The sequence below is a fragment of the Molossus molossus genome, unplaced genomic scaffold (assembly GCF_014108415.1).
Source record: "Molossus molossus isolate mMolMol1 unplaced genomic scaffold, mMolMol1.p scaffold_m16_p_18, whole genome shotgun sequence".
NCBI classification, from domain to species: Eukaryota; Metazoa; Chordata; class Mammalia; order Chiroptera; family Molossidae; genus Molossus; species Molossus molossus.
The window spans coordinates 53,460,384-53,487,614 of NW_023425353.1; the positions used below are offsets into that span (position 1 = coordinate 53,460,384).

The following is a 27,231-nucleotide window of genomic DNA, read 5'->3' on the forward strand; positions in this document are numbered from 1 at the left end:
CCATTTTTCTTCATTTGTTAGAAACGAAGAATTTTTTACTATCAGAATTTTAACTAAGCTTTAACACTGTATGAAGTAGAAAAAAAATACATCTTCATAATTTGCTGAAGATGCTCTAATATTTTTAAAAGCAGAAATTACGACTACTTCAAACTTTCTAGTCCTTTCTGATCCCCAGGCAGCATCTGCTTCAACAACGTTCTTATTCACAATGCAGAGTCGTAACTTCTGTCCCACCCCACAGCCACAGTCAAAAAACCTGGCTTCTATTAAGATTCAAAACTTGGCCTACTGCTTCACTGCTTCACTGTCTCTGGCCCTCCACTCACGGCCCAGAATACCGCTGAACTTCCCTAGACCTACTCTATGACAACTGCATGGATCTAATCTAGTACCAATTTTACCAGTACCAGGCACATCTATTCAGCCAGGTGTACTGGAGTCAGTCAGCACCTACCTAGAAAGTTGACTCTTAAATATTCAGGAATTTTGTGAACAGGTTGGTGGTAGCTTGAAATCAGCCATTGTTGGTGTATTTACACTTCAGACATTATAACCAACACTACAAATCAGAGCCTACTGCCCTTCTCCCAAACCTGGTTTACCAGCATGCTGCTCTTTAACTCCTGCCTATCTTCCTAAAGACTCAGTTTATACCAAAATCCATTCTGAAAATCATACACATTAGAATGCCTATGTCAACTCTCCCCTTTTATCTGGTTCTTAGGAAACAGAACCAGAAAAGTGACTTGCCCAAGTTTTCCACAGCTGGTTTTCAGTTGTGTTCTATCCACTCTATTGCTAGATAACTTAATCTACTTTACTGTCATTCACCCTACGACTCTCCATTGACTTTTCTCCTACCTTGTTTTCATTTATAGCTATCCTTCCAATAACTGTTTCTCTAAGAAAGAGCCCTTCCTTCCTTCCTAATCCTCACCCAATAATATTTTTCTAATGATTTTTAGACAGAGTAGAAGGGAGAGGAGAGAGAGAGAAACATTGATGTGAGAGAGATACATTGATAGGTTGCCTCCCACGTGACCCCAACCGGAGCAGGGGATCAATCCTGCAACCTAGGTACATATCCTTGACCAGAATCAAACCTGCGACCCTTCAGTCCGTGGGCTGATGCTCTAACTCCTAAGCCATACTGGCCTGGGTAAGCCATTTCTTTTTTAGGATGAATCTTTCTATTCTGTATTCTTGTTCTCTCAAGTATGGTCTCATTTATTATATTTTTATTCTCAACCTCAATTCCTTTCCTTACAGAGGCAAAAGACATAGTATTAAGAATATTTCCTTCAGCCCTGGCCAGTTTGGCTCAGCGGTTAGAGCATTGGCCTGCAGTCCAGAGAGACCCGGGTTTGGTTCCCACTAAGGGGGCACGTACCTTGGTTGCAGTTTGTCCCCAGCCCTGGTTGGGTCATGCAGAAGGCAGCCACTCGATGTGTCCCTTTCACGTCAATGTTTCTCTCTCTCTCTCTCCCTCCCACTCTATCTGAACAAAAAATGGAAAAATGTCCTTGGATGAGGATAAAAAAAAAAAAAGAATATCTCCTTCAGCTTCTAGCCTATTACTCCTACTAATTACCTTCTAATAGTTAAATGTAGTAGCTTCTCATTAACTTAGTATGCTTGGCCATTCTGTAGCTTGACACCGCTTTACTCTTATTATTTCCCTTCTTCCTTCCATTCTTGTTGCCAGGCCTTCTGTATTCCAAATGTGGGGTGATTTAGTAGCCAGTCTTCACCCCATTCTATTTTCATAGGAAGTGTGATCTTGAAAGGGCCTCTCTGATTTACTTACTAAGTGGTTCCATGACCTCTAGCATAGCTCTTTTTTGGCCTTCCCCAAATCTGTTGATTATACCATCACTGTAGGCACCAGGCCTTTATGACTTGAGATCTGGGTTTCTGATTTTACTTTGTCTATTTCTATACACCAGGGTGAAAAAAGCATTTCTAGAATAGGTCAGATAGTACATATTCTAAGCTTTTACAGGCCATATGGTGGTGTCTGTCACAACTATTTAACTCCACTGTTGTAGCATACCCACAGCATGCAAATAAGTGAGCACAGCTGTGTTCCAATATAACTTTATTTACAAAACAGGTAGCAGGCCAACTCATGTTTCTTTCTCATCATCAAACTGTGATATCACCCTTTTGATAGAAACAAAATATTTTAATGTCTCTTCAACTGTCTATAAAATAAAGTCTCAAATGCTTAGAAAAGGTTCTAACTCTCCAAAGTGATCTTAGACTATCTGGCAACATATGCTCTTTGTCCCTGAACACATCTCACACATATTCCTGATTTCTTTCCCACTCCCCACTTTGTTTACACACAGAATATGACTCAATACTACCACTTAAGTCCCAGCTAGAAGCATCTTGTATAACAGCCACTGATCCTCCCTACTTGAAACTTGTGGCGAGACTAGCTTTATGGTGCTACATTATTGTCCTGTCTGGAATACATAACATTTGAGAATAAAGACTATAGAGTTATACAGTCTCGTATCATGTATTAGAACCACGCTCACAGTTATTAGAGACTCAAATATAAAGTTCTTCAATGAATGTGCAGGAAATGTTCCTTAAAGAGTAAGAACTTTCTCTTAAGTGAAATTTATCCTGTAACTAATTGGTAGCTAACCCCTTTTTCCCAATGCAAGGGAAGATATGTAAGACTCCCTTCATCCCAGCCAAATTTAACTTCTTTGTATTTCCTATAAACTTTCTGAATCTCCCACTTCTCTGGATTCAGGCTAGTCATCCCCAGCAGGCTCTTTCTTTTCATGCTAACATATCCAAAGCTGAGAGTCCTGTCAAGCTCTGAACTGCTATTTCCTTCCAGAAGACTTCTCTGAGTCTCCTGAGTAAAAAAAAAAAAAAATACTTTTTAAAATTTATCTTTATTATTGAAAGTATCACAGACGTTCCCTCTTCTTTCCCCCATTGACGAATGTGAGCATAGCTGAATAAAAATGTAAACATGGTATTTATACTTTTCTACATAGAGAACTGTACTATTATTTTTCAGAATACTTATATCCTATCAATGGTACTCAGTAAATGATAATATAGCTGCCTACATGTATCTATCTAAAAAATACATTGGGAATCTCATATATTTCTTACTTGACTGCCCTATCACAAAGAGTTCACTGCCAGAGGTTGATATTCTCCCATTTCCTTATCTATGATTAAAGAAGAAAATGAAAACTGAATATGCTAATATAATACTAGGGCTAAAAATTTGAAGAAAACGTTGAGAATTACTGCTCTGTTAACTGCTCTGCTTGCTTTTAATGAATGCCATTAATAGATTACTAGAAAGTACATATGGGGAGTCTGGAACTGAAATTTTTTAAATTTGAAACTTGGGAATTATGTTTTTAATAATTCAACTGAACCAAACTTCAATCAATTTATGCTCCCACATATCTCACAACTGTAATTTATTGGAAAAGAATGATAACATTTGAGCTATTACAATTGAGGCAGCCTTTTCTTAACCTTGCTTGTATCTTAGGTGTGCCAGTCATCAAATACAGAACAGAAGAACATAATCAAATTAGATTAATTAGTAGATTAAAAAGCACATCTCCAAACAGAATGACAGTATGCATAACTGCGAATAGCATTTCGTGGATTGCAAAGGGTCCAACACTGCATGAACTCTTCGGGAGAGAAAATAGAGAAAAAGGGTTAATTGCACAGTCATGCAGTAAAGTTAGGTTTCCAACAAATATTGAACCAACTTACTCTCTATTGAGAGTTCCAACACAGGGGACAGCATGCAAAAAGAAAAAAAGAAAAAAAAGAAAAACACACAAATTAGTCGCCATCAATGCAAAATTCCTGTATGGAAGAAAAACACTTAGAAAATAAAAGTGACAAATGTTTTTCAGTTTTATGATAAACTCAAAATAGTTTTTAAAACAAAAGTTAAATAAATAGTATGGGAGAAGAGCATGTGATTTTCCTGTGTCTCTCCCTCAAACTCCTTACAAAGGAAATTAAAAACAAAAAAATCCCCCTTTTTTCCAGATGCTGTATCCTTGAGGCTCAACTTCTGGAACAAATCTAAGACTAACAGATGCCTGCCCCCACTTCTGGACAGTGTCAACATCTGCTTCCAAAGCATGGTATCCAGAATTTTTCTTTATTTTTTCCTCCTTAGGAGCAACAGATTTACAAATTATTTTGGTGAAGACTTGGAACAATTACTATTGTTTGGAGGTAAAAATTAAGTGTTTATACCAAACCTTTTAATGTTCCCTACATAAGATGTGTGTCATGGCCTCCTGATCCTAGGACCACAGGCGGCTCAGCTGCCTAGAACACTCTCCATGTGTTCATTGTCCTAGAAGACCTGACCTTCTAGGGAACTCAAATGTGTCCCATTTTAGTAATCACAGACTGAATTCCTACCCTAGCTATTCAAGACTCAAGAGCATGACTTCAAAAGGTATACAGACCATAAAACACCTATTCAAAGCATGCACCTCAGTGAAGGTGGCTCTTTTTACCTAGTTCCTTCAAACATTAGAACACAGGATAGCTTTTGGCATGACACTCCTTAAACTTGAGGGGAGAAATGGCTCTAGAGCCATCAAAATAAAAAACATCCCTGAACTCCTTAATATTTCAAACTTATTTAGTTTTTAAAAACATATAGTGCTCGGTGTGTTCTGAGGGCTTTCTATATATTAATTCATTTAATCATCATCACAATTTTATGAGGTGGGAATTACTATTAACTCTATTTTACAGATTAGAAAACCAAGGCACACACTGCTAATAAGTGTTGGGAAGTCAAATTTGAACTTAAGCAATCTAGCTCCTCTATCCATACTTGTTATCACTGTGTGGTATTGCTTCTTTTGTAAAACTATTAAGGGGTTTTAAATTATACATTTGCAAATTTATGGTCTAAATTACTGCCATTACATATATTGTGGTTGGAGATCACTTATTCCCATACTGGTAGCTGAAGTGAACACAAGTTTATTTATCAAGTTATAGACATTAAATAATTTCAGCTTGCAAACTATATTTACCAAACACATTACTTCTCTCCCAGGAAAGAAATCTAGCATCTGTATCAACTGTATTCAGAAAGAGCTCTTTTCTAACTCTTTCTTTCTGGGATGTCTGCACTGCATACTGGAGTTCACCTGATATTTTAGTTGGTCTCGTATCCTTATCCTAATATACATAAGAGGAAAACATTCTGGGGGCTGGAGCAGGTGACAAATAGGTAAAAGGAGATGGGGCTTTCATGGATGCTCATAACCGGTTCTCTAAGTATCCTCTTTTTGCTGGGGACAGCAGGTGGTCTGTCATGTTGGGGAGGAGGACAACTTTCAGTTAGCATGGAAGATGGTTACTATACGGAGGCTGTTAATATAGAGACTGATATGTCGACTTCAACCTAGAACATGGTTGATACCTCCTCCAAAGCACTATGGCTCCTTCTGGGGGCAAGGCTTCAGATGTTTCTGCCCCGTGAGCTTTCAGAGAATTGATTCCAACTCAGAGTAAAAGCTAACTCAGGCTTGAAAAAGAAAGTGTCCCTAATAGCATATTCTAAAGTTATAGGGAAAAGTGCATTTCACATTTGGGGATAATGAACAATTCAGGCTGGGCTGAGAAGGAAGAAGAAATAACAAGCCAAATGATAGGCTTTGTTTGAATATTTTCTTGAGATGAATGACTAGTGACTGAAGTGCATTAAGGTAATAGATAGAATTATTTTAGAAAGATTTCTAAAGAATGCAGTATGGAGAATTTAGGGAGAAGAAGTGGGGAGGAGGTACAACAGGCAAAAGATGATTGTGACCTGAATTAGCAGTGAGAATGGAGAGATATTTAAAAGGTTGAAATCAATTAAGATTGAGTGAAGTTTCTAGAATAGTGCCCAAATTCTTCACTTAAGCAATGAGGGGATAGTGATTTCATCTTATGAAATAAATCTGTGTATGAGAAAAGGAGTAGTTTTAAAGTTAAAGATGACTGCCCTGGCTGGTTTGGCTCAGCGGTTAAGAGTGTCGGTCCATGGACCAGAGTTCTGGGTTCGGTTCCCACTAAGGGCACGTACCTCCGTTGCAGTTTGTCCCCGGCCCTGGTTGGGGTTGTGTGGGTGGCAACCACTTGATGTGTCTCTCTAACATCGATGTTTCTCTCTCTCATCGATGTTTCTCTCTCCCTCTCTCCCCCTCCCACTCTATCTGAAGATAAATGCAAAAAAAAAAGTCCTCAGGGGAGGATAAAAAAAAAAAGTTGAAGATGGCCAATAGGCATGTGATGAAAGTGCAGGAGAAAAAATAAGGGCTTTAAGGTCACATCTGAGAATCATTAGGATGAAGTGAGTAATTTATTCTTCAGAGAAGGTATGAAGTTGAAAGAAGAGAGCCTAGGACAAGACTCTAAGCAACACTAGCTTTAGAGATAGGGGTCTGAAAAGTCAGTAATCAGGCACAACAGAATAAAAAAACAGACCTCATCTTCCTCTCCCACAGCATATTCCTTAAAATGACAGAAAAGACACATTGAATAAACACATAATAAAGTTGAAAAACAAAAAGGGATGTCAATCAACAAATTGAAATTTATGAGAAATTCCTGACCAAGCTGATTAGACCATATTAGCAAGAAATAGGATACATATTTTATTTATGTAGCCCAATAATTACTTCAAGGTAAGCCCTTCTTCCATCTCCAGAGGAGTAAAGGTAGGAATAAAGGTAAGAATGATGTGCAGTTAAGTTTGCTGGTTTTGAGGCAGGAAATGGAATTTCTGCTTGATGGCTTTTATTTTCTTGGCAAAATAAGAGGCCAGGACATATACTTGGGGCATGAGATCAGTGGGGAGGTGAACACGGCTTGATTTTTGAGGACAGACTATTTGGCAGGTCTCCGCGGAAGACAGAGAAATGAGAGGAAGAGAATTACTAGGCAGCACTAAGCACTTAGACAAAAATCACAGATCAGAAATGGAGAATGGCCGGACTATACAGAAATGCACAGAGATGGTTTCAAACAGCAGGGGCCAGAGTACATTGTTCCCAACAGTCTTAACCCTGAACCAATAGCATGAGCTCCTCCAGTAGAGGTTTTTTTTTTTGGTATGTGCCCCTAGCAGCAACTGAACCCAGGGCTCTCTGGTCCGCAGGCCAATGCTCCAACCGCTGAGTCAAACTGGCCAGGGCGTTTTTTTTGTTGTTTTTTTTTAATTTGAGGCAGAGAGAGAGAGAGAGAGAGAGAGAAGGAAGGAAACATCAATTTGTTGTTCTACTTATTTATGCATTCATTGGTTGATTCTTCTTTTTTTTTTTATCCTCACTTGAGGACATTTTTTCATTTTTTATTCAGATAGAGTGGAAGAGAGAGAGAAACATCAACGTGAAAGGTACACATCGAGTGGCTGCCACCCGCATGACCCAACCAGGGCCGGGGACAAACTGCAACCGAGGTATGTGCCCTTATCGAGAACTGAACCCGGGTCTCTCTGGACTCCAGGCTGACGCTCTAACTGCTGAGCCAAACTAGCCAGGGCTCATTAGTTGATTCTTATATGTGCTCCGACTAGGAACAGAACCCACAACTTTGGCATATTGAAATGATGCTCTAACCAACTGAGCTACTCGGACAGGGCCTAGAGGGTCTTAATTATAGGTTTCTATTTTAGTGTCATTAGAGAACTGGAGTCAGCAAACTATGATCTGCAAACTGAGAATTGTTTTCACATAAAAATATTTTTTTTTAGTCAAAAGGCTATTTAGTGACACATGAAAATTATATGAGAATTAAAATCTCAATGTTCATAAATAAAGTTTTATTGCAAGCCAGACATTCATTTGTTTACACATTGTCTATGGATGCCTTCATGCTATAATGGCAGAGTTAAATAGTTATGACAAAGATCTTTTTGGTTCGCAAAGCTTCATTTACTATCTGACCCTTTCCAGACTCTTGATAAAGAACAAAATTGTATTTGGAAGAAGAGAAAGTATCTTTTAATAAGAATTTCTCTTTATTACTATGTAAGTTCTAGCATCCAATTAAATTGTATTACTGTCTTAAAAAAAATTAAAAAACTGTGATTTCAAGAAATAAACCAGCCTCAGTTTTCTACATTCCAGTAGGAATAAATTATTAAAAATGTTTTAAAATTCCATTTATTTTAAAGTTTATTAATTAAAATGTCATTTAATAACACAATTCCACACAGATCATAACTGTTTTGTCCTTTGGCTTGTATTGCCAACAAAGTATATCAAGTTAAGTTAATTTGTTCAGAATTTATAGAAATTTTTGCATTAAATCAAGTCCTACAGCTATAATTAGTGGTAGCAATGTCAGTGTAAAATGGCACAACTACTTAATACATGGTCAGTTTGAAAGTTATAAATTTTTAAAAGTTTTAGTAAACAAACTGCTTATCAATGTATTTTAATGTTTGTCTTTAATGGGACTTTTACATTCTTGGATAAAGTAAATATACCTTCTGTTTTTTTTTAATTAATAATTTTTCTTATTAAGTTTTAAAAGCAATCTGCATTTAATACAAATTTTGATGCATATTTGTACTTTTTTAAAAACTGATTTTAGAGAGAGAAGCAGGGAGAGGGAGAGAGAGAGAGAGAAAGAAACATTGATGATAGAGAACATCGACTGGCCACCTCCTGCATGCCCCCCGACTGGGGATTTGGCCCACATCCTGGGCATGTGCCCTGACCAGGAATGAAACCGGCGACCTCTTGGTACATGGGTTGACGCTCAACCACTGAGCGACAACGGCCAGGCTATTAATACATTTTTAAAAGCTAAAATTATTCTAAATCTACTACATGCTTAGGAATTTTTTTCTTTAAAAAATGACACAACTGCCCTGGCTGATCTGGCTCAGCAGTTAGAGCGTCGGCCTGCAGTCTACAGAGACCCAGGTTCGGTTCCTGCTAAAGGCACATACCTCGGTTGGTTTGTCCCCGGCCCTGGCTGAGTTGTGCAGAAGGCAGCCACTCAATGTGTCCCTTTCATGTCAATGTTTCTCTCTCTTCCTCTCTTTCCCTCCCACTCTATCTGAACAAAAATGGGAAAATGTCCTCAGGTGAGGATAAAAAAAAATGACACAACTACTAGAATCTATAATTTCATATAGAATTATATATAATTCAAATTATATTCAATTAAAAATAATTCAGATATATAGAAAAAAACAAATAGCCTGATTGTATAAGGATATATTTCCTTCAAGAAATAGGACACTAACAAATACATAGTACACCTCAAAACTTTAAAAATAGAGGATATATCTTTGAAAATTATTTTTCTAAAGTACAGGTAATTTATAATCTTTAGCTAGATTTTAGATTATGTATAAAGTGGGATTTTAATATTTTTAACTAGAGTCACAAGTAATGAAAATATCAAAAATAAAGAGAAAATGATATGTGTAACAATGAAATGAAGACAAAAAAACAAACAAAAAACCCCAATAAAGTAAAATTCATTAATATTTTTCTTATAATTTCCCTTCCACATCTCCCTCTCATTTGGGTTAGAAATTCTCATGCAGATACTTGGTGTCTGTCCTAAAGGAAGAAACATAATAAAGTTTCACCACTGTCAAATACATAGCTAAAAACAAAATAAATGAATACATTTTACAACAGTACTACCCATCAAAGTAAACCAAAATTTCACAGTATACATGCAGATTATGTAGAAATACTTAATCAAATACATTTTTATCGACACTAAAAACTGAACAATGTCCTGAAAATTTTACAAACTATTTCAATATACAAACTGCTTCTTTCATATATATTACTACCAAACTATAGCTAAAGCCATATTTTGTGTTATTTAATGACAATTTTTTCCTACAAAACTGTTCTTTTAACATAGTATATTTTTACATTTATGTTGTAATAAACATAGAAAACTGAATAAAAAGTTTCAAACTTACCCCAATTATTTCCTTTATAAATAGTAAAATGTTTTTAAATATAAATACATACACTCACCCTAACTAATTATGAGTTCTGCTTCTTACTATATCCTTCAGTTTTTAGTCTTAGACAATCACTCTTCCAAGAAGCTTAAATGATTACCAGAGAACAACTTCTAAATTATGTTTGATATAAGACATTTAATTTCAATTGTGTTTGAAAAGATGATTATAATTCTAGGGCAATAATAAAACAAAAATGGCTTACAGTTCTTTTGCTATTATTTTATTTCTCTTTTGGGACAATATACAAATTACACCTACAGAAGCAAATAATCTTAAATACTAAAACATACCTTGCCATGAGGATCAGCAAACATTCTTGTGAAAATTTCACATAATCTCTTCAGTTCAACTCGACTGTCAAAATAATAAAGTGGCTAATTAATATCTTGCTGTAGGAAGAAGTCACTTAAAAGTAACCTTACAGCCCTGGCCGGTTTGGCTCAGCGGTTGGAGCGTTGACCTGGGGACCAGAGAGTCTCGGGTTCAGTTCCCGCTACAGGACGTACCAAAAAAAAAAAAAAAAAAAAGTAACCTTACATGTAATTGGGCTTAAAAAAAAAGCCCTCAAAATAAAAAAAAATTATGGGATTTACTAGTTAGGGTAAGTATAAATTTATTAAATACAACAATAATTCTGTTGCAGCCTTCAGTGTTTTAAAGATTGAAAGTTGTAAGAAATAGAATTGTATTTCATAAATGTAGCATGACTGGAAAAACTGTACAAATGCCATTCCCAGCACATGAATCTTATCCTTTTAAATGCCAAGAGTTTTTCTTAAATTTTGTCATGAGGGCTAAAATCTTTTTTTTTCATCCTCACCCGAGGACATTTTTTTTTGTCTTTTATCTTCAGATAAAAGGAAAGAGGGAGGAAGAGAGAGAGAAACATCGATGTGAGAGACACATGGAGTGGTTGCTACCAATACGACCCCAACTGGGGACGGGGACAAACTGCAACAGAGGTATGTGCCTTTAGTGGGAACCAGACCCAGAGACTCTCTGGTCCGCGGGCTGACCCTCTCACTGCTGAGCCAAACCGGTCAGGGCTGAGGGCTAAAATCTTTTACTCCCTTGCCATTTAACATGGTATATTGAACCTAATATTAACCTAATCTTGATGGGACTGGGGACAATATTATGATTTACTGCAGTGATTCATGAAGTATGATATGCAAACAAAATAGATTACTAGTACATGGAGAAGTTTTTATTTTAAATTATATACTGCTAATACTTCCTACAATAAATACATAGCTAGTAAATCAAAATCCTGCTTTTAGGTAACAAGTCATGAAATAACCTCTTATTTTCTACCACACTCATACTTATGAATTAATCTGAAACTAGGTTCTTAAAAGGGTAGACTACAGAGGTTTAAAACATTACACAGATAAAAACAAAAACTTTAGGGGGGAAAGCAAAAGCTATTAGAAAAAAAACAAAAACAAAACCTAAAAAAACCCATATAAACTCCTTAGAGAAATTAATTCCAATTCCATTTCATATTACTCTAAAATTCACATATTGCATAAACACTAAAAATACACCTTCACTTTTTTTTTTTTTTTCATCCTCACCCAAGGACATTTTTTCACTCCTTGTTCAGACAGAGTAGGAGGGAGAGAGAGGAAGAGAGAGAGAGAGAGAAACATCCACGTGAAAGGTACACATTGAGTGGTTGCCACCCACACGACCTTCCAGGGCCGGGAACAAACTGCAACCGAGATACGCGCCTTTAGCGGGAACCGAACCCGGGTCTCTCTGTACCACAGGCCGGTGCTCTAACCACTGAGCAAACCGGCCAGGGAACACCTTCATTTTTTTTTTTTTTTTATCCTCACCCGAGGATATTTTTCCATTTTTTGTCCAGATAGAGTGGGAGGGAGAGAGAGGAAGGGAGAGAGAGAGAGAAACATCGATGTGAAGGGACACATCGAGTGGCTGCCACCCGCACGACCAACCAGGGCCGGGGACAAACTGCAACCGAAGTACATGCCCTTAGTGGGAACCGAACCCGGGTCTCTCCAGACCGCAGGCCGACGCTCTAACCGCCGAGCCAAACTGGCCAGGGCAGAACACCTTCATTTTTAAGTGACCATAAATTCTTTCCTCTCACTGAAAAACTTATCAGGAATGAATTTTAATAAATCAGTTAGCTTTAATATTATGTGTATCTTTATTTTAACTTTAAAAATTAGTAACCTTTTTTCATTTAACACTATTTGTGAATAAAGTTTCCTTTTAAAATGTTTCTTGCCCTGCCTAGACAGTATGGCTCAGTGGACGAGTGTCCTCCCATGGTCTGAGAGGTCCCAGCTTGATTTCCAGTCAGGGCACATGCCTGAGCTTCGGGCTTGATCCCTGGTGCGGGTTGTGGAGAGGGCAGCCTATGGATGTCTCTCTCTCACATCAATGTTTCTCTCTCTCTCTCTTCCTTCCTTTCTCTCTAAAAAATCAATAAAAACATATTTAAAAATAAAAGTAGAAAATAAAATGCTTCTTGCCCTGGCCAGTGTGGCTCAGTTGGTTGGGAGCCATCCTGTACCCTGAAAGGCTGTGGGTTGGATTCTCTGTCAGGGCACATGCATGGGTTTCAGGTTCAACCCCTGGTAGAGGGCGTGTAGGAGGCAGTTAATCAATGTCCCACTTTCACAAAGATGTTTTTCTCTCTCTCAGCCTTCCCTTTCTCTCTCTCTAAAAACCAATTTAAAAAATCTTCAAGAAAAAAATGTTTCTTCACATAGACCATGTGAATTTGAAAATTTTTTACTAATAGTAAAGCACTGAAGATTGGGAGAATATTTTGATGCTACCTTTTAAATTAATGGAAATCTGTTACTATACCAGTAGTTTTAAGGTGTTATGGAAACAAAGTCAAGTCAAAAAGTACTAGACAGGACAAGTATTTTAAGACAACACACTCACCTCAGCGTTCTCTGATTTTTTAGTAAGTTCTGCAGACCCAGGAGGCCTTCTTTCCTCTCTGACCAGTTGGAACTAGCACATCTATTGAGGACTTCTGCCACATCTTCAGTCTGCCTCATATATGTGGGAATACTACCATTTCGAGAACTATAGGAACGTTCTGAACAAGCACTAGATGCATCGCTGTTGGCATCATCATCTGAATGCATTCCATAGGATTCGTATCTTCTTCGAGCAGGTTTTTTCTGTTACATATATGAAGATTCTTATTAGCAGTAGCTAAAAGAATACGGGTATTTCACAATTTCCACCAACACAAAAGGACTGGTTTTTGTTTGAAAATCTGTGCAAAGCATGCTGCTAAATACTGTAATAGTATAATGTCAATATTTAGTTTTTCTTCAAAAACATGTTTTAGAATTTAGAAGATGAAATATTCTTTAACTATGGAAGTGCTAGATGCAGAATAAGACTATATGGAAGTTCAGATATGTAAGTGGGAAGTGATTAAAATATGTGCGTTTTTTTCCTTTTCATGGAAAACCAAGGACTACTAGAATATAAATGAACAGAAACTGAACTCTGAGTTGGTAAGAAGAAAATATTACCTTTTAAAAGGATGAGAATGGATCAGGAAATGAAAAATGGATGAAAAAAAACCTCACGTTTCCCATTATGTAAAGTTCTATTTTTTCCTGTTTACATTCTCTTTCCTCTACTCTACTTTTACTTCCACTGTCATTTCTCTTCCACTGCTTCTTCCCTTATAGCCAACCCTCACGTTGCCTAGAGAAGTAAAATACAAAGAATGACGAGAACCTGTTTTGCTTACTATTATTTTTAGGAGGCAAGCTCCTTGAGGGTCCTCCAAGTTTTTCCCAATGTGTCTATACCATCTATTTGAATAAATATGAGAAAGCATATTTAGATTCCTTTGATTTCTTTACATGTTTATTATTTAATATATGTAACTGCTAATTATACCTTGCATATCAAAAGTGAATGACAGAAAGTAAATAACTTATATGAGAGTTCCTTGGAGACTTAAAAACAAATCTCTATGTAATCTAATATTTGAATATAGGCGGGTGAGAGGTGAAGACATTTCTATAAAACAAGTAAAGCACAATAATTTAAAACAATTCCAGGTGGCTATAAATTGTCCAAATTCTGAAATCTAAAAAAAATATAATTTGAACAAAATTCATATACTTGTATAATGATGTTCCTATCAATAAATGCCTCATACTCATTTAGAGATATCAACTTAATTTATAGCAGTGGTAATGTGACATTTTTTGTGTCGAATTCCAGAATCAGTTTTGTTAAAGACGTCAGTGTGAATGACATCATCTCATTTGTACGAAGTATTCAAGCTTAAAGGATGAGAACCCCAATATCTACCTATTCATAATCATATGTATAACAAAATCCAGGATGTATGTCTAAAAAATTTTATTACTTCCACTTGAAGTTTTTATAGAAGATTATCATCTGTTAAAGCGATAAAGCAAAGAAAAACAGTTAGGGTATCATAAGATTTCAGAAAATAGCAATGTCTATACCTTAGTCCTTATGTCTCCTAAGAGCTGAGAGCAGTAAATTTTTAAAGAGAAAAATTGAAAATAATGAAGAACATTTTGCTAAACAGCAGAATGAAGTAGGAATAAACAATGCCCACAATAAAAAACATTATGCTTTAAAATATACAGATACATAAGAACAGCTTATTAGCAGGCTATAACTTGAATCTTTCCAATATCCTTTAATCCACAGAAAAATATCTAAGCTACAAAAATATTTCCTTAATCATAGTTTTCCCAATTCAAGTCTTCTTCCTATTTGGATCCTTTCACTGTCTGCAAAGTTAGCTTTATTTCTATAATTTTTCCCATGGTCCAAATGAGGCTTGGAAAGTCTTTTCCTAAAAACTGATAGTTATAACGGAAATATACCTATGCTATGCAAATAATGGAAATAGAATCATTTTATTGGGATTCAACTTTTAGCCCTGGTGGTTAAATATTCCCCATATAATTCAAACACAACATCTCAACATCTTAATATTATAAGGAATATTTTAAGAATACTCCACTCAATTCATAAAATTTATGTGAGCAGAATTTAACTGGTAAATCATCTGTTTAAAAGGAAACTAGAGCCCTGGCCAGTTTGGCTCAGCGGTTAGAGCATCGACCTGCGGTCCAGAGAGACCCGGGTTCAGTTCCCGCTAAGGGCATGTACCTTGGTTGCAGTTTGTCCCCGGCCCTGGCTGGGTTGTGTGGGTGGCAGCCACTCGATGTGTCCCTTTCATGTCGATGTTTCTTTCTCTCTCCCCCTCCTACTCTATCTGAATAAAAAATGAAAAAATGTCCTCGGGTGAGGATAAAAAATAAATAAATAAATAAAAATAATAATAAATAAAAGGAAACTAGAGCCCTAGTTGGTTTGGCTCAGCGGTTACAGCATCGGCCTGCCATCCAGAGAGACCTGGGTTCAGTTCCCACTAAGGGTGCGTACCTCGGTTGCAGTTTGTCCCTGGCCCTGGTTGGTCGTGCAGGTGGCAGCCACTCAATGTGTCCCTTTCATGTCAATGTTTCTCTCTCTCTCTCTCCCTCTCTCTCCCTCCCACTCTATCGGAACAAAAAATGGAAAAACGTCCTTGAGTGAGGGTAAAAAAAATAAAAAAATAAAAGGAAACTACAAAATATGAATAAAAAAAACATCGATCATAGTAAAGTTAAAACATCTGACTGATTTAGGATCATCAGAACGAGATGCGATCACTATACCCAAAGCCCAAGAGAACAAAGTAGTTATATTAATTTATTTCAAAAATAATCAAATGGCTGAGGTTAAAAGGAAAAATTAAGCATGTAGATCGCCAGAGCAGAATTACACATATCACTACATTTATTATATTGCAGTTATGATCAATAAATATTTTTTTAAGCTTTTCAAATTTTTTAGCAAAACTATATAATATCAACACTGGTTAAGATTGAGCTACAGTTTTAAAAGGCACAATGTATGTTTTAATTTCATATTCTTTAAAATATATTTTTTCTTTATTGATTTGAGAGAGAGAGGAGGGAGAGAGAAATAGAAACATCAATGAGAGAGAACACTGATTGGCTGCCTCCTGCATGCCCCTTCCTGGGGATCAGGCTTGCAACTTGGGCACGTGCCCTGACCAGGAATGGAACCAGCAATCTCTTGGTACATGGGTCGATGCTCAATCACTGAGCCCCACCAGCTGTTTTTTAATTTCAAAACAAAGATGAAGCCTTTCATAAGTTCTGGGTAAGAAAATGAGAAAATGTTCTCAGACAAAAGATTAATATAATTTGAAAAAGGAAGTGTCTCACTGAAATGATTTGGAAAACTGGCAAAAACCCATTACAATCATTGTTTCGAATGACACTTCTTTCATAATTTTAAATGAGAAAAACAGCAGTGATATATGTACCACACTCTTCTGAAAAAGTTTAATGGATCTGTAGATTATGTTTTTAAAGTTCACTGTTAAATGTGTCAGGCATAAAAAGCCAGGAAGATATTGTAATTAAAATGTCTCTTTCAGTTGTACTTTCTTTTAGCTCTGAAAATACAAATAAGTAAAAGACAAAACAAAATCCTCCTTCAAACTAAAACAATCCCCAAATACCGAAGTTAGTTAAGCTAGCCTTGAAATTATAAGCTTACAATGTATATATTTATAGTCTTACCTATCTGCCCTCTCAGTGTACTAAAACTTCACCAGATTAAAGACATTAATATTTATATTTTTGATATCCCATCAATTACTACTGGCCAATCACTTAATTTCTGACCAATTAATAAAGATCGAAATTAAGTATACTGCTCTTGATCTAGTTTACATTTGATCTTTCCAGATTCAATCTACAAGAATTTTCCCACCTCCCTTCTGACTCTGGTGGACTGGCTTACTCATTCATTAGTTTCATAACTGGAACATCTATAAAGATAAGGAAATGAAGAAGAGTACCAAGGCATCTGCTACGGCCTCCTCCACATCAGAACCTGTGTTCAAGACGCGCATGGCACTGACAGAAGACGACAGTCGACTTGATTGGCTGATTCCATATCCTGCACCTAATTCATCAGAAGAAGGAAGACAGCTTTGAGAGTCATAAATGCAACAGTGTCAGGTTAGAAACTAAGATCCTTATGGGGAGGGGAGAAAAAAAAAAAAACCAATGGGGAAAGCATTTTAAAAGCAATACTGTATTTTTGGGTACATATAGTTTTCGGTCAAATAAAAGGGTAAAAGCAGTTAAAATTACTGACAATGTGTGAAAACTAAATTTAAAGACTAATAGCTAAAATACATTTACAACCAGAAGAAAGCACTACTGGCCCACTAAGAGCTTGCATGGTCTGAAACGCTGTAATCAATCCAGCTCTATTAGTCAGGTAAATCTCATTCATATTGGTGAGAATATAACAAATTTCAATCCTCAAACCAATAATCATTAGAAAGTTCACTGAAGCCACACTAGAAATTTACAAAAATAAAAAACCCTCTATTATCTCTTCTCCTTCAAGATAGGTTGATTTCATTCTACAACTAAGACATGATATATAAAATTTGTTAAGCAACTGCTAAGTACCTGACATTCTGAGGTATGTGAAGACATTCACAAACACGATGGGTTCTCCCCCTCAACTACTTTCTATACCATCATGCACAATTAAAACACTTCATCCACCATTTTGGTTTTTTTTTTTGTTTATTTTTTAATGTACAAAGATGAGGTACGTAACTAAGAACATAAAACAATTATGCATTTAAAATGACATAACTTAGGTTATATAAAAAAAAAATGTCCATCTGCCAGTAGAAAAGAATGTTCAAATAAGGTTGCTGAAGGGGAAAAAGTTACTTGGGAGAAAATAAAAATACCACAAATAATTTATTCTCCAAGAAATTACATTTAAATAAAAACCAAATCAAATTTAAAACATGAATATTATTCAATGGAAACTGAAAAGGACAAAAATCTGAGATGACTGCACAGATGAGAGTGAAAATGTACTCATCCTTCACCTGAGGCCCCGCACACATCAGGGGCGTAGAGGGCACCAGTAGATCTGGAATGGTGTCTGGAGGCTGGAATAACAGGACCATACAAACCTCATCTATTACCACAGAAACAAGGAATAGTGGCAGCACTACAGTCAGGCAAGGAGAGTTAGTTAACACTGGTATTAATTTTAATACTTAAGGATGAGAATATTGCCAAATAGGGCAACTGAACATTAGCATTGCAACATTGTCCTTGACACACAACAGATTCTTACACCTAAGGGGACAGACAGGCCCACAGGAGACAAAAAAAGTAAGTATTCAAATGGAAGGAAATGTCAAAAGTACAAGCATGAAACAAAAAAATGAACATTGTAGTTAAAAAAAAAACCACTATGGTAACTAGTAATCAATAATAATCCCATCTCCTTAATCCTAAACCCAATTAAATAGTTATTACTATTCCATTTTATAAATAGGTAAACTAAAGAATAGAGAGAAGTTAATTCACCTGATCAAAGCCACACAACTAGTAAGTGATTTACCTCAGAATCTTACTGTTTAAAGGCCTAGTTGCTCTTAAATATCTTATACCTACCATCTTCACATTGGTCAAAAGATAACATACCTCGTTTATATTAACATAAACATTTTGCATATAGTTCATAGAATATAAGTTCTACATGCAGTAGAAGATAACTTAAATATCAAAAAAAGATTACTACTTTAATAATAAAACCTGGAAACAGCATGAGACATCTCCCTACATTTATGCCATGTTTCTTTAAATCTAAAATTACCATACTTAAAATTTTACAGCTTAAATCCATGAGATCACCATAAAGTCAATCTTTTTCTTACATACAGAAACAAATAAGCCAGGAAAAATTCATTTTAATATCTAACAAAATATATTACTCTTATTCTAAAAGTTCATTTCTTCAGAGATATTAATTAGAGAAGTTAAAATACTTTTAATATATGAATCACTCTTTCCTTTGCCACAGGACCTTAATGAACAAGAAAATGATCAAAAGATTGAGAGAAGGGATTAAACAGAAATAATACTGTGCAAAGTGTTTTATCAGACCCTGAAAGATGATTGATAGTTAGAAAAACATACTAATACATAAGCTAGTATTAATTTTACCCAATAGATATAATTTCTAAAATGGTGGGAAAGAGTTGGACCAATATGACAATCCCTAATGAATGAAAGTCTCTGAAAAACTATAAGGAATCAGTAGTTATCTGGCTGAAGATAACAAATTAAGAGGCACCACTCGTGTGCTTGTCATAATTTAAGCTTTTCTTTTAATTTTAGTTATGGAAACTAAGGGTGCAAGTTCCAGGGAAGTTCAGCTTTGCTCAGCTCTGCTTTATTTCTGATGTTTTAGGACCCTCACATTAGCCTTGTGCTACCACTGAATAAATGGCAAGCTATGGGATTCACTTGCTAAATGGCAATATTCAAGTCAGAGGCAACAAAAAAATTCATCAAATAAACAAAATAAGGACAGCAGAATACCGGCAAATATAGCAGAAAATGGGAACAGGGAGAATAATCTGATCTCTGGGAATGCTACTCTTAATTCCTGTGTAACAAACAGGCCTTATCTACTACCGAAACTACACAGTATCCACATGTAAATAAAAGAGCTATAGCCCTGGCCGGTTTGGCTCAGCGGTTAGAGCGTCGGCCTGTGGTCCGGAGAGACCCGGGTTCGGTTCCCGCTAAGGGCACGTACTTCGGTTGCAGTTTGTCCCCGGCCCTGGTTGGTCGTGCGGGTGGCAGCCACTCGATGTGTCCCTTCACGTCGATGTTTCTCTCTCTCTCTCCCTCCCACTCTATCTGTACAAGAAATGGAAAAATATCCTCGGGTGAGGATAAAAAAAAAAAAAAAAAAGAGCTATAAAATTCTTCTAAAACTACCATATATAATTAAAAGACTTAATCATCCTTAACCCAAATAGGATGTTTCATTAGAATCAGGAAAATTACTTCCTTTTATAAAATTTAAGTAATTTAAATTGTAAAATGGAGGCTTTTAATTTTTTTTTTTTTTTTTTTTGAATCCTCACCCGAGGACATTTTTCCATTTTTTGTTCAGATAGAGCGGGAGGGAGAGAGAGGAAGAGAGAGAGAGAGAGAGAAACATCGATGTGAAAGGGACACATCGAGTGGCTGCCACCCGCACGACCAACCAGGGCCGGGGACAAACTGCAACCGAAGTACGTGCCCTTAGCGGGAAACGAACCCGGGTCTCTCCGGACCACAGGCCGACGCTCTAACCGCTGAGCCAAACCGGCCAGGGCTAAAATGGAGGCTTTTAGATGAATCCAGAAAATGAATGGCTGGACTACATATCTCTTAAAAATAGATATTAATAATGTTTATGTTTTGTTTGTTTGTTTTTTAAATCATCACCCAAGGATATTTTTCCATTGACTTTCAGATAGTGTAGGAGGGGAAAAAGGAAGGGGGTGGGGGGAGAGAGGGAGGGAGAGAGAGAGAAAGAGAGAGAGAAAGACATGTTAATGTGAGAGTTGCCTCTCGTATGGCCCCAACCAGGACTGGGGATCAAACCACAACCAAAGTACATGTCCTCGACAGGAATCGAACCTTTAACTCTTTGGTCTTCTGGCAGATGCTCTAATGGCTGAGCTTAACCAGCCAGGGCAACAATGTTTGTTTTAATTAATTAAATGCTGGTTATAAATTCCCTCTAATCTATAACTATTATACAGATGTAAAAGGTACAGACACATTTTGGTTTCTTCTTGATATCTCACATTTTCTAATAACTCTGCAGTATTATCATTACACAAATACAGGTGTTAGACCATTAAAAAAAGCTAAGATCCTAGCCACTAACGTGTAACAACACTATTTCTAGGTAAGCAATTAGAGCTTCAGGGCAGCAGCAGTGGTGACGGTGATACCACTGTGTGCCGAGCACTGCTCTGAGGGGTTTTTCATATATTCTCTCACTTAGCATCTTCAAAACAATCCTAAAGCATAAATGCTACTATTACTTTAATGTTACAGATGAAACCCAGGTACAGAAAAGTTACTGAGCTGAGGTAAGAACCTAGGCCATCAGATCCTAGAATATATGCTCTTAACCACTCACGCACTCTACTTCCTTCAATTCTTTTTTTTTTTTTTTTTTTTATCCTCACCCGAGGACATTTTTCCATTTTTTTGTTCAGATAGAGCGGGAGGGAGAGAGAGGAAGAGAGAGAGAGAGAAACATCGACGTGAAAGGGACACATCGAGTGGCTGCCACCCGCACGACCAACCAGGGCCGGGGACAAACTGCAACCGAGGTACATGCCCCCAGCGGGAACCGAACCCGGGTCTCTCTGGACCGCAGGCCAATGCTCTAACCGCTGAGCCAAACCGGCCAGGGCTCTACTTGCTTCAATTCTTGAAGGTGGCATGCTTATTTTACACAAATGTATAATTTATTTCTTTATAAAAATAAGTTTTTATTTCTTTTAATATGTTTTTTACTGATTTTTTTAGAGAGAGAGGGAGAGATAGAAACATCGACATGAGAAAGATACATCGATCAGCTGCCTCCTGCATGCCCCCTACTAGGGATCGAGTGAGCCCAGGCATGTGCCCTGACCATGAGTCAAACTGGGACCTCTCAGTCCATGGGCCGACACTCAATCCACTGAGCCACACCAGCCAGGCTTATTTCATTTCTTAATGTATGTGTATACACATATGCATACAGACACTGTATAGACTAAGACTAATGCTCATAGATTTAAAATATCTCTAGTGCCCTGACCAGTGTGCTCAGTGGTTAGAGCGTAGGTCCACACACCAAAGGGTCATCGGTTCGATTCCCAGCCCAGTCAGGGCAAGTGCTGGAGGCAACCAACTGATGTCTCTGTCTCTCTCTGTCTCTCCCCACCTTCTTTCCTCCCTTCCACTCTAAAAAAAAAATAAATGGAAAAAAATATCCTTGGGTGAAGATTAACAACAACAATAAAATATATATATATCTCTGGCAAAGTACAGAAAGGGAAACTCTTTGGCAGCTGGAACACATGGCTAAACAAAAAGACTGAGGATCTCCCTGCCTGTGTCCCTAGCTCAATGGAGTTTTCCAGGTCAGTACAGTCTAGTGATATATTTGAGCCAGATGACCCAGAGAACAGGAAATTCATCTCTAGAAATTCTATATTAACATGTCCAATAGACAGTAAGACCTATGTTGTACCTAGGGCAACTCTAAGTATTATAGTTACCTAAATTTTATAAAATTATAAGAAATATCTAAAATGGCTACATGTATGTGCATATAAAAAAGTACCAGGTAAAATGGTAAAGGACTATGCAGAAATTCTAAATATTTTTAGTGTAAAAATTCAGCCTTCCAACTATTAAGCAATGCACCTCACATCTGCCCAAATACTTACCAAGGGGCTGAAAAGAGCGAACAGGACTTGTATCCCGGCTGCTCTCCCGACTGGCTTCTCGGCTGCACCCTTGACTCACACTTGGGCGAGGAATACGACTGCTTCGGGCTGGTACAAAGCATTAGCAGCATTGGAAAAAGGCAGAAAACAAAAGATAGACTTTGTACTCTTGATACATTAGTTTTATTTTTCTTTCTTAAAAACTGATCAATAACTTGACTTTTTCTAAGGTTGGGAAGAAATACTCTTCCTAGAAATGAAGCATTACCAGGAATATGGTTAAATTTCTTGAATACAGTCCTCTGGTTTGTGTTAGATTAGAAGGGTAAAATAGCCCTGGCCAGTTTGGCTCAGTGGTTAGAGCATCAGCCTGCAGACCAAGGAGTCACAGGTTCGATTCCAGTCAAGGGCATGTACCTCGGTTAGATCCCCGGCCCGGGTTGGCGTCATGCGGGAAGCAACCAATTGGCGTGTGTCTCTCACATCAATATTTCTCTCTCCCTCCCAGCTATCTGGTAATCAATGGAAAAATATTATCGAGCAAGGATTAAAAAAAGGGTAAAATAATAGTTTACTAATTACATGAATTATACTTTTAAGATAAGCTATCTTATCTAATTCAGTTTAAAACCTCTTTTTTAATTTGCCTTGAATTTTAGGTTGTTTTCCTCTAACTTAAAAGTGCCTAATCAAAGTCCTCAATGCTACCAAAGCCTGAAACACAAAAGAAATAAAAGGTCCCAAGTCTCACATAGAAAATCTTACCCACTGATAGCCTCGACGGACTAGCTTCTCTGCTACAGCCCTGGCTCCGGGGTATCTTGCTTCTCTTCTGTGCTGAGGCTGAATTGACCAGAACCCTTTGAACACCAGAGCTCACAGTGGAGAGGGCTGTTGTGGTCAGAACTCTTCCTGGAGACCCAGACCGGCTGCCAGCTGAACGTCAAACACACATACAAATGTTAAGATGTGAATTTCAAGAGAACTTGCCGAAAGGATAAAAATTCAAGAAATACATCTGAGAAAACTGTACTAATATAGCAAGTTCTAAGTTAAAAAAAAATAGAATGAAAAGTATTTATATATAATCATAACCTGGGGGAGGAAACATATACTACAAATACTAAAACTGAATGGTAAATCATGTGAAATATATTTTCACTTTTAGGGGTACAAGATACTATCTATGTTTAATAAGGACAACATTATTATGATTTTTAGAACATAAACAGTATAAAAGATTTCCAAAGAAATAACTTTTTGACAATACATTTCATATGGCTAAAGCCCTGTATTTATAAGGAAAAAAATTAATAATTCTATTACTGTTTTTATTTTTGTTGAAAATATAATGCAAATTTGCTTCATGTTAAGTCTGCCTTCTGAGAATGCCTCTGAATGGTACAACCAAGTTATTTTTTAAATTTTTACAAATTAAATTTTAAATGTTTACAAAATTGGCCAGCTGAAAAAGCAACTTGCTTGTTGCATTTGCCTCCAAATAGCAAAGGGATCTTACATGACCACAATCTGGGATGCAGAAGCAGAAGTACTGAGGGTAGAACAGAACTAAAAGGCAAACATCAAAGAAGTCAGACCCTTTACAAACTAGTGATATTCAGTTTTGAAAGGAAGAGGATATGTGGTCAGGGAGATAGAGAAGAGGTGGGCAAAATCTGAGAGATTAGGGCAAGGATTAAAAAAAATTAAGAAACATGGTTTAAAACTAGAGTTGCATGCATTAATTTTTCAGGGGATGAGCTCCTTATCAAAACATTTTATGTCTGCATTGAATGGGAAAATGAACTAGATAACTGCAAGATATAATCGAACTCTAGATTCTGAATGGTAGATAATACAGAAAAGTTAAACCTGCACTTAAATAAATCTTCATGAAAGCAACATTTCCCCTTTGCTAGCATTACTTCTCCTGACCAAAAGGGCAGTCACTGCTCACCTTGTTCAATTTTACCCAATCATACTTCAATTCCACAGAGAAAGATTAAAGACTCAAATGCCAATGGAGACAAGCAGTGGATGTCAATGAGGGCACAGTGCTGAAGTGTAAGGCAGGGAGTGGTGACTTTTTAGTTCCAGCCAGCTCTGTCTGGAGGTAATACTAGCCAGGCTTGGGATTTTTTAAAAAAAAATTAAAGCTTTAAAATTTCCTGATTTTTATCATGTTGTGTAGACCAAATAATACATGAATGGAGGCAGGCTCGGGATGTGGTCCATGGGCTACTGGATCTGTGACTCTTGCTATAGTTTTCCTGGCATGGTCTTACTGAATACAATTTAAACACGTGCATTAATTCCTAAACTTTACCAGCACACAAATTAAAACTTAACTTCCACTGGTTATATCAATACTGTAAAACAAAGCAGTGTTTCTAATGAAATTAATAACTTAACTATTTGAGTAGAAGAAATTATAAACTCTTGTAGGGAAATTATTCAAGTCTACTTTAAAATGATGGCTCACATGAATTGTTTCACGATGTTTCAGGTGAAGAATCTAAATCAGGTTTCTTTCAGTTATAACTTTAGGGATACTCACAAAGCACCTATTTCTCCATGCAGTGTCTAAACTAAACATACACACCAAAACATCCAAACACCCAACATGCCACAAACTCACAATGCAAGATAAGCTGATGGAATATTTTATGGAAACACTTGCAACAATATAAAAAATGTAAATAATGAACTGAACATGTATAATATGATATTCAGTTAAAAATAATATAAATTTCAGGTGTGGAGGTACTGGTAGGAGACTAGAGAATTCCTTGAAGTGTGGGTCTATTCAGCAGACAGGAAACATGCAGTATAGAAGGAGAGCAACAACTCCTCATAGTCTAGAGTTATTGAATATATCAAAATAATGCAAGTTCACTACCAACAGTGTGATAACTGCAGTGTCTATGACTCATTTGGAATTATTTATACTTAGAAGAAAATATCAAGGCTCTTTCCCCAGCAAGAACTACCAAAGCTAATTATTTCTTCTCAGAAACCCAGAGAGTTGATTAAAAAGGGCACAATGTGCCTATGACATAGCATGCTACTAGAAATACATCCTAATTTTCAAAACTTAAAAATGGGTGCCTAATTTCTTGTGTGCCTTAAGTTTTCAAACTACCATTGTATTTTTATGAGGTATTTCCAAGGCATTAGTAAAGTCCCTTTGCTTCTGAATGTTTATACCTATGGAATCAACTTAGATAACTTTAAAAATTGAGGGTCTGAGTAATAAAAGACAGGCCAAGGAAAACCCATACAAAATGGGCTATTATATGTTAAGAATTTCTGCTGAATAGAACCCATTCTTGATAATGAAAGTAGGTGATCAAACAACAGATGCACACACAGAGTCTATAGATTCTTACCACCAATGGTATTAGCAGATTGTGATCCTGAACAAGTGTAAAGGCAGAATTAGGGTAAGGGTTATAATCCATGTAGAGGGGAGGAGCAGATTTAAAATGGATGGCAGATGGAAATAAGAAAGCTTTAGTCAGTTCTTAGAAAATAAAAAACCCTAAAGCAAAAAAAACAAAAACAAAAACAAAAAAACTTAAAATCCCCAAACCATAGACGTCCATAACAAAAGCAGTACATTTAGTAGTTTTTACAGCTGGTAAGCTGAAATAAGACACTCATGTACAAAGCAGATGAAATGAAGTTGCAAAAATAAATGTAAATTCTTCAGCTTTTCTTCTGATGGCCTAATATCTAATTAATTAAATGTTTAAGTTTTTATTATTTAAACATTTAATTTTAAACTACAGGTAAGGAAGAACTATAACATCTTATAGCTGAAGAAAAATTACATACAAAAGCTACACATTTTATCTTTCTCAAGACACACAGAATAAAACGAATGGCAGAGGGTGGGTTGGGGTGGAGAGACAGTTTCTGACAGGCTGTACAATCATTTGTACACAACCAGTCACTACCAGCAACAACAAAAAGACACAACCCTTATAAATATAAATCAAGAAGTCTCCCACTTGGTCTGCTTTTATTTATTTTGGTTAACCATCAGAACACACCTACTTTGATCCAAGAGATTTTTTTTCTCTTTATGTCTAAATGGTGACATAAAAATATGAAAAGACCATGCAAACCCTAATGAATCACTCTACAACAAAGTGAAGATGGATATCACAGTAATAATTCTGTAAATATATTATAAAGAAACTTGCATCAAATTCTATCGAGCCACAATATCTTTTTCCAAGACAATTTGGAATGGAACATATAATCGTTTAAACAAATAAGCAAACAGAAACCTCTCCAATATGATTTAAAACCTAAGTATAATAAAAATGTCTTCTAGTCTTAAAATCCTACTTAGGTCTGAAAGCCTATCATTACGTCCTCCCTCTTTAGGAAAGGTTTTTGAAGTATTGTGGATTGGGTTTTAAAGTTAAAAAAATAAATAAATAAATCAGTGTAATAAAAGATTATGCTATATTCTACTCAAGTGATCAGTAGTTATAATATACCTAAAAGGGAGGTCCTTAAGTAATGTATTAAAAAACCATAATAAAGCAGTCTGACTCTCTGCCATGAGTTTGGTCTTTATGCTTTAAATTTTATAACTTCATCATTATTTATTTGTTTCTTGAAGGCCACAGAATAACACGGTATAGAAGTATACAATAGGAGTATAAAATTCAGCTGACATTAGGTTATGAATAACAAAGAGGACAATTTTATCAGCTAAAATATATAGTGCTTACTCTGGGCCCAGGCCCTATCTTAAGTGTATTAAATATAC

General features: G+C 36.5%; 1 protein-coding gene across 14 annotated transcripts in view; it reads right to left on the reverse strand.

Moving 5' to 3' along the window:
* Window positions 1-27,231, reverse strand: part of CLASP2 (cytoplasmic linker associated protein 2) — a 158,665-nt gene that overhangs the window by 32,363 nt on the left and 99,071 nt on the right. For 3 of the 14 annotated variants that reach the window (XM_036266081.1, XM_036266067.1, XM_036266078.1), the window contains 9 exons: window positions 25,835-25,861; window positions 23,211-23,381; window positions 22,446-22,553; window positions 18,030-18,092; window positions 16,968-17,074; window positions 14,524-14,547; window positions 12,959-13,203; window positions 10,324-10,387; window positions 3,775-3,777 (listed from right to left, as the gene is read on the reverse strand). In XM_036266081.1, the coding sequence (XP_036121974.1) occupies window positions 3,775-3,777; window positions 10,324-10,387; window positions 12,959-13,203; window positions 14,524-14,547; window positions 16,968-17,074; window positions 18,030-18,092; window positions 22,446-22,553; window positions 23,211-23,381; window positions 25,835-25,861 (812 nt within the window). The remainder of the gene's footprint in view (window positions 1-3,774; window positions 3,778-10,323; window positions 10,388-12,958; window positions 13,204-14,523; window positions 14,548-16,967; window positions 17,075-18,029; window positions 18,093-22,445; window positions 22,554-23,210; window positions 23,382-25,834; window positions 25,862-27,231) is intronic. The other 11 variants (XM_036266077.1, XM_036266075.1, XM_036266072.1 and 8 more) reach the window with 8 other exon arrangements.